Consider the following 15,929-nt stretch of genomic DNA (forward strand, 5'->3'; position numbering starts at 1 on the left):
GCAAATACTACAAGTTTAAAAATCCCTGTGAGAAAATTAAGATTTACCACAAAATATATTTGAAAATTGTTATTTTTCATTCTTCGAATTTAACATATTCACTTTACGAACACTTTTATAATAGGTATATATGCAATCCATTTTTTTCCGATTCTTAATATTTCGTCTAGCGTCAGAGATGGCTAGAGATATCGAAAAAAAAGTAATCAAGATTGAAAAGTTATTGCGCGGTCAATTAAATGATCGTGGTAACCCAATTCAAAAAGCGCTTCAGGTGTTGATACTGCAGTCTCTTCTCTAGATATTTAGCACACTAGGATAGCCATTAGCCCCATGTATAAATAAATAATTTCTTATATATCTTAAGAAAAAATAAATTATCGTAACATGATGTTAAACGTCTAGGCAGTCGTTGAAGTCAAAAACGTCTTTTGTATCGAGTATTACACGATCATTGTTTGATATTTTGAAAATATACATATATTTTTAAATTTTACATATATGTAATACAAATTGCCTATTTAAAAAAAATTCAAATTTGAGAAAGTTAGTTTTGAACAAAAGTTACCGAGAATATAGAACTGTTATCCTTGTTTCAAACATTTTGACCATAAAACCAATAATTATGAGGATAATAGAATTTACTCATGAAAGTTTACATAGCGATCATCCCTTATGGATTTAAAAAGGGGAAAATAAAGTATTCTAGAAAATAACCCCTACCCACCAATAAAATTTGAACGAAAATTAATTGGAAATGAGTGAATACTTTTAATTTCCCTTTCATTCCGATTAAAGCTCATTTAGAATTTTGAGAACCAGAAATAAATAATTATATTCGAAGTTTTGAATAGATTGGAAAAGAACTTTTGTATACTCCTGAAATAAAATAATTTAAATCAACAAATGCCACTTTTTATTACTTAGGAATTTTTCGAAATAAAGCATTAAAATTTGAATACATTGAAATATGTATCATTGTTCCTACTTTAAAATACTTGAAGAATAATGGGAGAATTTATATTTGTTGTCATCCTTTCTTATATCAGAGGGCACCTTCATAAAATAATCCTATTTTCTTTAAACATCTAAAAAAGAAGCCATCGTAAAGAAATTTAACCTTGTACGTATTAAGAAGATTTATTTCTTAGTTGTTTGCGTCATTTATAATTTCATTTTCCAGAACACAAGGTATTAAAAATATTAAAAATTTCATTATATCATAATAATATTTTTTTCTTAATTTTGAAACGTTTATAATGCTATACAAAAATGCATTTATATTTTCCCGCTATAATTTGAATGTACATTATGTCATTTTTAAAATTTATATATTTTGTTTACTTTCACTATTAATATTCTAAGATATTTTGTGATTAAAATTTCTTTTTAAATTTTAATATTAATATAAAATTGTCTTCCAATTAAATTAAACATAAATTTGATGCTTGAAATGTTTGAAGTACAGGAAATCAAATTTTTCTTATTTCAACCAATCAAAATGCAAACCGGTGTAGAAGCGGCGGAAATAGTTATTTTGCGTCTAATCGCGTCCTTTCTCATCCATTTTCATTGATTATTAAGTAAAGTGCGTTCGAGCTGAGTGTTAGTTTGTATATTATAGAGATAAAATTGTGTATAAATTATTTATTTTAAAAGGTACAGTTACTGAATTTTCATTAGTTTGTTATTGTCTGGTAAAAATAAATAATAAGAATAAATGGCGCTTTAAATGTTAAGTCTTCAGTCATAACATTAAAATTTTCCAAACTAAGAACTTAATGTTTGTTTACGTTTGTTTAAGTTACGAAATTAAATCTTAAAGTACAACTTTATATATTTTTTTAAATCTAACTAGCCATTATTCTACAATTAACATTTCATTTTAAACGCAGTACATCAATGCTAGATTGAATTTCAAAATTGTTCATGTTATCATGTTTGTAAAGTCTACTCACTGGTTTTATACAGAAAATAATGGCCGTTGGAGGAGTTCCTGCAAATGGCCCAGCAGTCACAAGTGGAGGACCCGGTGGTCCACCGGGAGGTGCAGTTGGAGGTCCAGGGGGGCCACCATCAAGGGGTGGTCCGGGAGGTTTTAGAGGGCGAGGAGGTCCACCAGGACGTGGTGGTCCAGGAAGAGGTGGCTTTATGGATCGCGGAAGATGGTACAGTAACTTTTTTTTACATATTTTGGAAATATTAAATATTATTGCTGCGTCAACATTGAATTAAAAATGTATCCACAAAAAAATTTTTATTTATACATGGAAATTCTCGAGGATATAATACTACTACTCCTTTTCTTTGAGTTTCTTTTTGAATCTTTTGAAAAAAAAAATGCTTGATCCGTTCGATAAGGCTTGATCGATTAATTCCTTATACGAAAAACTTAAAAATTTGGTATAAGAAATTCTTGAGGGAACTCAATATCGCTTTAATTAAATTTAGAGTTTCTACGACAACCAGAATTTACCCATCATATTTCGTCGCGATATCTCAAAAGCGAATTAGACTCATCTGTTATTATGATGAAATAGTTCTAGAGCGACTTTAAGAGAAAATCAATTTCTTATTCGAAAAGAGTGCCAAAGGATCCAAAATTCTGTAAAATTAACATTCAACTCGGCAATTTAAGCTCAACTCGGAAAAAATTACATAAATATGAAATCTCTAATTGTTAAAGTTGATGGTCGGTCTCTTTGTTTAAAAGAAAAAAAATATTAATAATCAATTTCAAGAGTTAACTCCATTAAATATTTTCGGAGGCCTTCGATAAAAATCACCCTTTTTCCTATTAAAAAATTTAAGTTTACCATAGCAAATCGTACATAGGTATCATTGAATTGATTTATCTGGTTTTTACCAAAATGCACCAACCTTTTCTTCAAAATATAGTTAGGATTAGTAACTAAGAAAATTTTTACATACTACATTTCTGGAAAACCTGGAAATATCAGGTCAAATTCTATTAGAAATGTCAGGGAATTTCGTAAAAAAAGAAGAAAAATCGAGAAATTTTATAAGTTTCGAAACAAAGTCCTTAAAAAAATCTATACAATTTTTTTTCTATACGAATTAATTAATCGTTGTTTTTAAAATTTTCGTTCACTTTCTTTCAAACCAATTTAAAAGTAATAATTTGATCAAGAAATTTTTTATCATTCAACTGAAAAACGTGGAGAAAAGTCAGAAGTTGGAAAAAACAGTAGCCACCATTATACACTCTGTTAAAATTTCAACCATCATTACCCAACTTCGAGTAATACTTGAAAGCATAAAAATGATGCCGAATTCCACAAACATGATTTTCGACCGGAAATTATAAATCGGACAATAAATGATTTCGATTACATTTTTTCGAGTCTGTGATGCTCCTTCCCCGCCACCCTTTGGCAACGCCACTGTACTATATGATCTATATATTTACCGCTTAAAATCTCTTCTTTGTCGTTATAAGCACTTAATAAAATATAATTAGTTCAAAATTTCGTCTGCTTTAAATTTTTTTAACAAATGTTATAGGGGTCGTGGAATGGGTCGCGGAGGACCAATGGGCCGAGGAGGTCCACCAATGAGAGGTATGCGCGGTGGTCCACCATTTAGAGGAGGGCCTCCACGGGGAGGTCCAATGGGTCGTGGTGGTGGAGGAGGTGGTGGTGGTCCACGAAGTAATTTTGCAGCACCTCCACCAGCTGCTGCAGCACCACCCCCAACAGCTGGACCAGCGGGTGACGCTCCACCTGGTGTCCCACCAGGACCTGTTGTTCCACCAGTTGTATCTCAAGGAGGTGGAGTACCTCCACCACAACAGCAACCTCAACAACAACCACAGCAACAACAACAACAGCAACAAAGACCACCATTCAGAGGCGGGCGAGGTGGTGGTGGAATGCGAGGGCGTGGTCGTGGTGATTTCAACCAAAGACCGGGTGGTGGAATGAGGCAAGGTGGGCAAGATAGAGGACAACAAAGACCACGAGGGCAATTTGATAGAAATCGTGGCCGTGGTGGACCGGGTGGTGGACTTGGAGGTCCAGGTGGTCCAATGAAACGAGGTGGAATGGGAGGACCAGGTGGTGGAATGGGTGGTCCAGGACCTAAAAGAGGACGTTTTGAACAAGCACCACCTCAACAAGCTGGTAATGGATATAATCAACCTCCACCAAGGTTTGTGTTACATTTTATTTATTTTTTCTTTATAATTATCTAAAGTTTCTATAATTTATTTTGAAATTTTCTTTAGTTATGATTCCGGATATGGACAACCACCTCCAGCGGCTGATCCTTATGCTCCTCCACTTAGTGCACAACAATACGCTCCACCACCACAACATAATACAGGGTATCAAAGTTCACAGTATTCAGCACCAGCTCCAGCAACAGGCGGATATGCTCAACCACCTGCAAATCAATATGGTTCACAATCACAATCCTATGGAAATACAAATCCAGGTTATGCAAGTTACAATAGCTCATATGATCAGAGTCAAGATTATCAAAATCAAGGATACTCAGCAGCACCTGCCTCAGGTGGTTATAATCAGTCAACCGGTGGTTATTCAACATCTGATCCATACGGGCAAAATACCGGTGGGTACAGTACTGCACCGACAGATCAATATGCTTCCTATGGAAATGCTGCACCTAGTGGCTATGGTACTACAAGTAGTTATGATGATAGAAATTATGCTGCGCCAGCATCTTATGGTAAGTTTTCTTTCAAAATATTGATGATTTTATATTAGTGATGACAAAAGTTGATTTACAGAGTTAAAAAAATATTTGGCATAAGTTCTTCGGTATTAAATTATTGTGACTTTTCATTTTTATTTTTTTTGAGAAACATAGCTGAGTGACAAAAGTGTTATCTTCTTCATAGATTATGGATTTTAAAATCAATTTTTCATAACCTGATAAAAAGATCGAATTATTTATTCAGAAAACCTCAACTTTTTGTAGAATATTACACATACAGGGAGAAAAATAGTACAATACATGGTATAATAGTAACATAGACTTTTCCCCCCTATTGGGGAAAATGAATGAATGAGAAAAAGGGAAAATTTGAAATTATCCCATCTTAAATATATTAATGAGTATGATATTTTCTCTAATCAATATCTCGATATGTGATTAAATACTCGCTTTAAATTCATGTTTTTTCTCATGGCTCCGCTGCGTTAATACATACTAAAAAGAGAGAATTAAACTCATATTGAAAAGCAATGATTTACCTACGTCTTCACAATATCCGTGAATCTTAAAAATTACCAAATCTAACTAACGTTTGTGCTATTTACCCTCACTTTTTTTCAATAAATTTAGCTAAAAAAACACTTACAAAATCAAACTGACACTAGCGGAATCAAAAATATTGTAACTTCTAGGATTGCTACTTTGACTCCAGTCCGTAAGACGACAACATTAATACTATTATTTAAATTTATTTTTGGTTGGAGAAGGCCTACTCGCGGACTTCATAAACTTTATTTTTAATTATTTCAAAAGGTTACTAACTGTTTTATATTACTTAAAAATTGTATTTATTTTACAGATTCCCAAGGCTATAGCAGCGCACCAGGCGGTGGCTATGGGAAACAAGATTATGGCGGTAAGTCACGCACAGGTTACTACTAAGTAAAACAAATAATTACGTATCTTAAAAAAAAAGTAATTACAAGAATCTAGAAAAAATTAATACTATCAATAATAGTAATTTAAATAAGCAAATTATATTAAGTAAACATTTTTCTGAAAAATGTTTTTAATTGAAAAGAAAAAGTATGAAATGAAAAGTATATAATTTTTAATTAATCAATCATTTTGCACCATAAGTACCAGAAAAATAATAATTTACACTTAAAAAACAACATTCAAATATCTCATTTAAGTATTTTATTTTAATAGACAATTAATTTTATTATAATTGACGATAATTTGTAGTATAATAATCATTATTTACCTGGAATGGTTTTACTGTAAAATAATATAAAAAATAATGAAAAAAAAATCATTAAAATAATCTAAAGATGTATCTTTAATCTGTCACCTGTATTTTAACCAAGACACAAAATATCCTAGACATTTTTTCTTCTTAAAATTTTTTTAAATTATCAATAAGTTTGTATTAAGTTTCAAAATATATGATGGTATTAAAGAGTCAAAACGATTTATGTAATTTTTTCCCTTTTATTTCTTTTGAAATTAATCGTTGAGTGAAAATAATTACACCTTAGACACAACATTTTTATAAACAAATTTATTTATTCAAGCTGCAACTTAATTTTTTGCACAATCTAATAATTTAAGTACATAAATAGAAATATGAATTGAACTTAAAAATAAAAGCTATAATGATGGAACTTAACAGAGAAAAATAGCGAAAATAGAACATAAAAAAGAAAAGACTGAATTTAAAGCTAAAATGATCAGAATATTACACAATTTATAATTGTTTGTTTGTTTTATCGTTAAGATTTTACCATTTTAATTTGCACTAAAATTTAAATTACCTACTAATGTAATTTGAAAGTATTTTGATTAGTACTCTTTATCGCTACAAAATAAATCATCAACATAAAATTTTAGAATTATTATAATAAAATTTGGAAAGAAAATTAATCAAATTAATTTAATGTTGATTTTCTATTTTCTTTTCCTGGCACCATAGAGATTTTTACTTAAAAAATGATTTTTTTTTTTTTGTTCCGGACCGATGTTAATAAAGTAAAGACATTATCACATATTTTCTATTGGATTTTAATGCTAAGAAAGGCTACCAAGCGATTAAAAAAATAACTTTAGGCGTTAGCTCGCATAGATATATAATATTTAACGGAAATGTTATGTGTTGTAAACCATACACATATAAAAGCATTAAGAATTTTAAAACATTTAAATAATTTTTTTTATACTAATTATGGTTACTATTTAAGTATCGCTGTAGCTTGCCAATGTGAAATTCTCAAAAAAATAAAAGTAAATCGCGATTTAAGTTTTCAGAAATTTCCAAATTGTAGTCAGGAAATAAAAATGGTAGATCAAATGATTAAGAGCTTTGTCAAATTTGGGTAAAAAAACCTAAAATTCCGAGAGTTTAAAATTATAAAATTTGAAGTTCTAAGTTTATATGAAAAATATAAAGTTATGTAAAAAATTTATACAGCACAAACTTCAAAGTTTATATAAAAAAGTAAGAAAACTGTCTTGTCGCCATTATAAAGTACTGGGGGAGCAAATATGGCACAGCACCTTAAATTGTATAATGCAGTAGGTACCTTTCATTCAATAAAAAATTCAGCTGAATCTAGCAGGTATGGTTTACATTTTTTTTTACTCGTGGCGCCGACTTCTTAGCGTTAAAATCCAATGTTTCTCAAAAAGTGCTGTTTGATAAAAATAAAATAAATTATATTTTCTTTAGTTTAATAGTTGTTTGACAACTGTCCGAAACAAAATCAAAATGATGAAAAGGTCCTTTAAATGAAAATTCAGTTCCCCATAGTAACAGTAATATGAATGTGAACATAGATATCACGCATTGCTGTAGTGTAATGTTATTACAGCTTTGGGCCCAAGAAGGATAAAACAAGAATTTTATAAATTCAACTAAAATTTTTTTTTTAATTCAACAGTATTTTGTCATGAACACTTAGCCAACTAAATCAATGGTAAATTTAGGTCCAGAGCAACTGACTTGGCCTAGATTCCCTTTGGTACGCCTATGGGTTACGGTTAATTAATTACAATATACAGAACTTAATAACATTTCTATCAGCTAATATTTGAAGTATTCAAAATAAACTGCTCAAGTTAAATATAAAATAAATATTCTCTATTGGATAATGTTCGGTTCATAGATCATGACGTTAAATAAGCCATATTCATTATCAAACAATGGCTATATTTATTTATTTTAATTTTAATATATTACGAAGTATTTCCAAATAATTTCAAGTTAGAAGAATTAAAAAAATAAAGAAGTAGGATCCTTACAAACAGTAGCGATAACGGTGTATACAATAAATTAGTATTTTTCGTAGAAATAAATAACAAAATTCGAAAATGCTTATACCACAATAAACTTAAATTCCAACCTTAGAAACTTAACGGCTCAAGTGATTTGGGACTGCAACGTTCAAATTATGAAAATTTTACATAGGTTTTAAGCCTATTTTACAATTGAAGTCATCATATACCGATTGTCGAAGAAAGCATGTACGATCTAAGCCATTTTTTATATTTATATATAACCTATTCTTTTTTGTAGAAAACGTCAAGTAAATGAGCTTGTTTTGTATATTTAGCTCCCTCTACATTATCCGTGTTTTTCTTATTATAGAAAAAATATATAATGGGTGCCCAATTTATATAGAGGGCACTGTAAAAGCGGAACATGACCAATATAAAAAATGGCTTATATTGCACATACGTATCCCATCCGAAAAAAGTGGATCATTGATAATCGAAAGTACATTATCCAGTCATTCAAGGATCGCTAAGTGGCCTTTATTCATTCAAAGAATAGCTTCAAATTAAAAATTCTTTTTAAGAAATAAGAAATAAAAACATGAAGTGGGCTACAATTTTCTATATATGTTTTATATTAAAAAAATTTTCCTATCATTGAATAGAAAAATCTACGTAAATATAAACTATCGCTAGAATACCCACAGGCTTTTAAAAAATTGATCATAAATCTGCATTGGAAATTATTTTGCAAAATTATTTTACCTACCCCAACGGCTTAAGTTCAAACTGATTAATTATTATTAACTAATAAAAAATGGATTTTCACAAATTGAGCCGCTCTACGATAAAAATTCAAAAGATTAATTTTTTTTTAAAACAACAGAAAATAGAGATATAAATTTTAAACAAAAAGTGACATACAAAAATTTGGAAAATTTTTTATAATAAATTTATTACAATTGAAATAATTAACATTTTTCCCGATTTATTTTTCTTCATAAGAATGAACTTAGCCATAATTTTTCAAAAGATGAACAAACACCAAACAATTTTTATTCAAACATAAAAAGAAATTTTCTCAACATACGAAAAAAAAAAGGTTTTTTCCAACCCCCTTGAAAATTTAAATTTTAATTCAATATTTCTTACAGTAATTAAATAATATCGCTTCTTGCAGTCTATGACTGGAATACCGACAATCAGTATAAATATTAAAAGTGAAGAAAATTACATCCGGAGTATTTATCAAAAATTCAAAATATTCCAATGAATTGTTGCAGTAAAAAAAATTAAACATAGCTTCTTAATATTTAAAAAAAAAAAAAAAAAAAAAGGACTAAATTAATAAATAAAATTATATGCAGTTTAATTTCAGAAAATGTGAGTATTTTGTGCAAAAACTAAAAAAATAACAAGAATACAATTTTTTGTATTTAAAAGTGAAAAAAAAAAAACAATTGACTATTATTTTAATTAATTTGTGACAAAAGTCAATTTAACAAATGTGCTACAGGTGGCAGTAAAAAATCATGAGAATATTATTTTTTATTCAAAAAAGGGGCTTCACACTATTAATTCCTAATAGTTCCAAGAAAAGATGTATATTTTATACATTTATTACATAAATTAAAAAATTTATGTTATAAATTTACAAAAATAATTTATAATGAGGAAACACAATCGGACCTGTAATTGTCACCGAATTTTCAAGGAATAATTTTTTATATAGGTAAAGTATAAATTCATATACATTTCATACATTTTGTAGATAAGTGTTTTAAATTAAGACTAATTTTAAGTAATATATAATTAATATAACATAACCATTTGTAAAAATTATTTCAATAAGTTACAACAACAAACATTTTTTAGTTTAGTCATATTTAAATTAAAGTGATTCGATCATTTGGGTAAACTGGAAAACTGATATTTTATATTTTAATATAAATTATTTAATAATATATGTTTATATTTTTAAAAAAAATTCTTACCAAATAGATTTGGTAGACAGTAAATAGCAAAAAAAGCTTTCTACATTTCTGGAAATAATTGAACATTTTCAAAAAATTTTATACTGGAAACTGTTTCATAATAAAAAAATACATGAATTAAAAAAGAAAAATAGATATTTTATAATACAAAATTATAGCATTACTATTAATATTAAAAAAAATAAAAATTCACTATCTTTTTATACGAAAGAGTTCAGAGAGTGTGAGTTTTCTTTCCGCTCAGTATATTTCTTCATCGATATGTATTCATGCATAAATAGTGGCGAAAATTGTTTAATCGAGTAATTTTGAATAGTAGATTATGTTCAGTAAACCATACACTAGCCATTGCAACTATTTGAAATAATATTTTATTTTAAAATTAAATTCAACGTATCTGATGGAGATTCACCGCTTATAATTTAAATCGTAAAATGAAAAAATAATCTCTCGTTAATTATATACAATCTTGCGATAAAATAATTACAGTCTAAAAATAAATGCATATTATTAAATGATGAAATATTTTATATTATTGTGTCTTTCAAAATAAAAAAGAGTAAAGATTAAGTAATAAATTTTTAGATCGTTTTAGTTCGATCATTTTTAAATTTTAAAACAAAAAATGTTATTTCACTTTTTAAAAAGTGAGTTAAGCGCAGTATCTTTTAAACTGGCAATATGGTCTTTGAGTTCATAAGAGTTTTGGACATACAAAATCAAACCTAGTTCATCGCATTTTGAATATCTAACACTTGCTCTATAAATTATCATTTGATTGCCTAGTTATCGTTGGTTTAGAAACAATGTCCATAATTAATGCACGAAAAATTCATGCCAAAACTCAAACTATTATTATAAAAAAATTTTTTGATTTAAATGATCGAATCACTTTCAAGAGGGTGGCGTATGCTGAAAATGTTAAGAAATATTCTGATTCTATTTAAGTTAAAATCATAATCATAGCATCTGGATTTTCTTAGTAATTATAAGTAATTATAATCAGATAATTTCTTAAAGTAATATCGAACGCCATTCTGTTAAATAGATTTAACAAAATTGAAGTAATATTTACTATAATCCTTGAAAAAGAAATGAAAAATGGCTACAAAAATTTAATTTTTTCAAACAAAACTAAATCAAATAAATTACATGAATCATGAAAATTTTATTCATATAATCTATAAAAATAATTAAAAACTATTATTATAGAAAATATAATAATACAAATATGAAAAAGTGATAAAATTTTACTTAATTTTTTTTACCCAAAATGTTTTAGATCCATTAGTTACATTATTTTTTAATGCACAAGTCTTAAATTATAATAGTTCATATATTTCTAAATAGATTTAATTAGCCATATTTTTTATTCCTTTAATTTGTTTTATCATAAAAATGCCATTTTTTTAAATACTAAGAATTATTTTGGAAATGAAAATTATAATTAGTCTATGGGACTAGTTTAAATAGCCTCAGTAATACAAATCTACAAAGATAAAAATATTTCAAATTGATAAATTAATAAACCTCTTAATTATTCAATTTTTTTGACATTATATTTATAGTTGAATCCATGATATCAAAAATAATTCATTTTTATTACGGTACAATATACTTGGAATAATTAATACTACTTGATACTGTATTTTTTTTTTATTAGGAATTGAAATGCGACTTCTATAATAACAATTATTGGGAAATCTTTCATTAAATTTTCAATATTTAATCTTCATTCAAATTAGTTATTTATAAGAAATTAATCTGTTACAAAATGAGTGTAGCAACTATATATTCAGTTCCATCTCTCAAATGAGGTAATTAAATGTCGCCAATTTATATTAGAATTAACGAACATTATATTTTACTTTAATATGAAAAGTAATAATGAATGAAATCATTGCATAGTCTCATTAGAAATTTATACTAAAATGGCAGCAATTTATGCTACAATGCCAGAAATCATTATACTAGGAAGATCTCCCAATAATAAGTCCAATTCACCACAATAAATATCGTAATTCTTCTTGCCACAATTCGATATAAAACCTTACACGACTATTAAAGAATACAATTTTTAACAACATATTTTATACAGTTTATAATTTTCAAAAAAAGATTTGAATTTTACCGTCAGTATAAACCTAAATATTATGCTTATTTACAAGAAAAACATTAAGTTTTGAAGATCTCAAACATTTTATTTACTAATAAAAATGTGTGTGAAAAGAACTCATGTTTTAATTTTATAATACCAAAATATGTGAAATAAATATTAATTTTTGCATATTAAGGCTGATTAAAGTCCTTACTTTTCTATATAAAAAAAAAATTAAATTATATCAACAAAATAATATGAAAAAAATCATTAAAGAAGCAATACTAATTCATCAAAACACTACGAGATTCTATAAAATAAAATTAACTTTTAACTTTGTTAACTTTAAATTGTTTAGTAATCGAAATTATTTTATTCACTAATTTTTTTGAAATAATTTCAAAGAATGACCCCAGAAACATAAAAATCGCGTTAAAATTTATGTCACACAAATGGCTTTCGAAATTATTGAATCCCTACGGCATCACAGAATATTTTCTGATAAATTATAATATCTCAATGTCACAAAAAATGCACGTATAGTATTATGTCATTCTAATTCTAAGTGTTATTCACATATAACATTATATGTGAATAACATAATGTTATAGTAATAATAACACTTGAATGGTTTAAGTTTTGCGTTTATTTTGACTTAAAAATATACATACCTAGATTTAGTCGAATTTTTACCTGTTTTGCATTTCGATATCTTATTTTTCCAGATTTTTATCATCTAGACTTTTACTGATAAAAATATAATTGCTTATATAATTTAAAACAAAAAAAAGACAATTAATAAGCATTTTGATTCTAAGATATTCAAATAAAGTTAATTTAAAGTAGAATAATTGGAACTAACTTTTAAGATTAAATCATTTTTGCAATCAAAGTGTTTCTGATAAAATCAGCTACAAATTTATGGCATTTACTAGCCTTTTTAAAGATTTAATTTCGGTTTCCAGGTATAAAGCCTTTTCGTCAATTGAAGTCGGAAGACATTTGTAGGATTTCATAATAACAATTATTGGGAATTTGACTTTTCTACATGTTTTATAAATGAAAAAATATATCATAAAGCACATGCGTCTGACAAACGGCTTCAGACTTACGAACTATTCTAAAATTGTAAAAGTCGTATGTCGAATTATAAAGGCATGCGCAATATAAGTTAAATATTTTACATTTAACCTACATTTACTGTAAAAAACATCAGAGATTATATTACGTATGATGATATTTTCCGGCAAGTGACAAACATTTTCAATTTAGATTTCAGACTAAAAATACTTGAGCACGTTAATGGTAAAATCAATTTTTTACCTTTGGAGTGTTTTCAAATCTCGTAATGTGATTTTTAGTTGCTTTTGATTCGTTTATACAAAATAGCTTATTACTACCTTCTAACCTTAGAGAGACTAAACAAATTTTTTACTTCCAAAGAATAGCTTTTTTCATAATGGAAGCCTTCTACCTACTTCAAATTATTATAAACGGGTAGACAAGCTTTCAATTTTATAATATAATGTAAAACATACCAAGTTTTCTGTCTCATATCATGTGTCTTTGAATGGAAACGAGCTATAAAAAAGCTAGGATTATGATTGTTGCAAACGCACAAATGACAAATCATTGACATTCAGTTTGTTTTTTTGTCAGATTACTAACTTATGCAAAATTCTGAAAATTTAAATTACACTCAGATTTTGCATAGTAAAAAATCAGTAATTTTTTATAAGCAAAAAAATTTCAAATTAAGCCTTAAAATTATTAGTCAAATTCAAAATCAATTCCTTAACACTTCAAGACTGATTTCACCAACCTTATTATAATTTTAAACACACAAGATATATTGAAGATATATTTTATAAATTTCCGCATTTCAGTCTTATTACAGAATAATTTATTGGTCATTGTCAATTAGGCAGCAAAATATTGTAGAAGGTATCTCATTTACAAAATTAACGAATACTGTTTAAAAATTGAATACAAGCAATATTTCTTAAAATTAATGCCACATTTACACTTTGAATAGTGCAAGTGTCGAGTTAATTTTTGCAAGTACATATAAGGACTATCTAGTAAGCCAACTATTCGCAAAATCACTAAACACTTGCCCTAAACACAAATTGTAAACTCCATAATGGCTTATTACTTTTCATCAAATTTTTTTGTATATATTTCAAAAATATTTAATTAATTTTTGTTAATTAGGTGTAACATGAAAATTTTTACCATCAAACCTGAGAAGATAATGGAATATTTGAAGAATTTTTATGTTTGCAAATTCAAATGTGTCTTGGAGCACATTTTACTATGGAAATTGTAAAGATTTGAAGACAATGGTGCGTGTATTAAAATAATTGTTGATGTACGCTGTAAAACTAGCCACTATATGTGCTTAAAAATGATTAAGGTAGAATTGAAAACGTAAAATCAATCACACAAGTGCCAAACACAATTTTGATACTATTTTAAAAATTATTACTTCTTTCGAGCCATTGTACTGTTAAATAAATATCTTTTTGCTTTAATATCTCAGATTTTCGGACATACGTTGAACACGCACCTAAAATAGTGCTGTGTATTTTGAAACACGCACATACACATATTTCTGATAAAAATTTCTTATGATAGACGATCTTATACAATGAGCGTATTTAGTAAATAAAAAAGCGCTCTTCTCTGTAAATTTGAAAAATTTTTGTGTAATATTTTCTGTACGGAAAATAAGATAAAGATGGGTTATCAATGCTTAAGACTTATGGAGTATAGAGTTAAAGGAGAACCAACTCTGTATATAAAAAGTGTCCGTCGTAAAGCATTAAATAAGGATAGCGCTGCAAAAAGGTACATTGTAAAAGATGTACTCAAAGTAGTAAGAGTAGGATAGTTAACTAAACAAAATTATTAGAGAAGGATAGAGAAGTTTAAATCAAACAGCCATAAGGGATGGCACTTCTTTTACTCTACACTCCCATAGTAAGGCTGCTTTTACAGAGATTCAACACGAACAATTAGAAAATCTATTTTCTTGTTTTATTAACAGATATATAGGTACTATTAGGTAGTATCAGGTCAGTAACACGCAGTAAAACTATCGAGGCTTACTAATTTCACAGCGTATATCAGGAAATATCAACAATAATATTATTTAAATTTTAAATTGTTTTTCAACATTTCTAGATTTGTGGAATTAAGGGTCTCGTGGAAAGATGGAGCTTACTGATATTTTTGTAAATGAAAATAATTTCTGTGAAACATTTTACGCATGTAAATTTTAAAATTTCAAAAAATAAAAAATTTTAATTTTATTTACCCATTATCTGGTTTTATTTTACCAATTGTTTACCTAAAAATTTTCTTTTACTTTCAATTCTTATTAATTTAAACTTATTTGTGCCACGTCAGTCGTCACCAATATGTGTCTTGTAAGTATTACGTATAAACGGGCTATTTAACGATAGGTACAATATGAACTAAGTGTGCTAGGGTTTATCCTGGCAGAAATATTTTTTATCAATGTTTATATCTTTAATTATAAGTATTTTGGAAACTTCACTTTCATGGAAATTAATTTGTATGAGACCATTATATTGCAAATTTTATCTATTTTCAGGAAAATTTGGTTTGACAGCTCTTATCGTGGCAAAAGGTCTGTCACACAGATTTTTAATATACAAAGCAAATAAAATTTTATACTTATCGCGAAATTACTTTCTTTTTTTTCGGTTTGAGCTCTACTTTCGAAATATCTTGTTATGACAGCTCCAAGTATAAAAACTTTAATAAGAAAAGAAGAATCTCTGTTAATTTGTTTTATATAAACTTAAAACATTTTTTGTTTCTTATTAATAAATAAAAAT

General features: G+C 27.4%; 1 protein-coding gene across 2 annotated transcripts; it reads left to right on the forward strand.

Moving 5' to 3' along the window:
• Positions 1–1,516: 1,516 nt before the first annotated feature.
• Positions 1,517–15,384, forward strand: LOC123291656 (collagen alpha-1(III) chain-like). 2 transcript variants are annotated; one of them, XM_044872016.1, is made up of 7 exons: positions 1,517–1,659; positions 1,972–2,168; positions 3,526–4,170; positions 4,247–4,710; positions 5,558–5,614; positions 14,278–14,408; positions 15,250–15,384. In XM_044872016.1, the coding sequence occupies exons 2-6, from the start codon at positions 1,978–1,980 to the stop codon at positions 14,286–14,288; spliced, it is 1,368 nt and encodes a 455-aa protein (XP_044727951.1). In that variant the 5' UTR covers positions 1,517–1,659; positions 1,972–1,977; the 3' UTR covers positions 14,289–14,408; positions 15,250–15,384. The 2 variants fall into 2 exon arrangements, with proteins under 2 accessions (XP_044727951.1, XP_044727950.1); XM_044872015.1 differs by lacking the exons at positions 14,278–14,408; positions 15,250–15,384 and adding an exon at positions 9,152–9,222.
• Positions 15,385–15,929: the final 545 nt, after the last annotated feature.

Source organism: Chrysoperla carnea, chromosome 2, assembly GCF_905475395.1.
Source record: "Chrysoperla carnea chromosome 2, inChrCarn1.1, whole genome shotgun sequence".
In the NCBI taxonomy this organism is placed as follows: Eukaryota; Metazoa; Arthropoda; class Insecta; order Neuroptera; family Chrysopidae; genus Chrysoperla; species Chrysoperla carnea.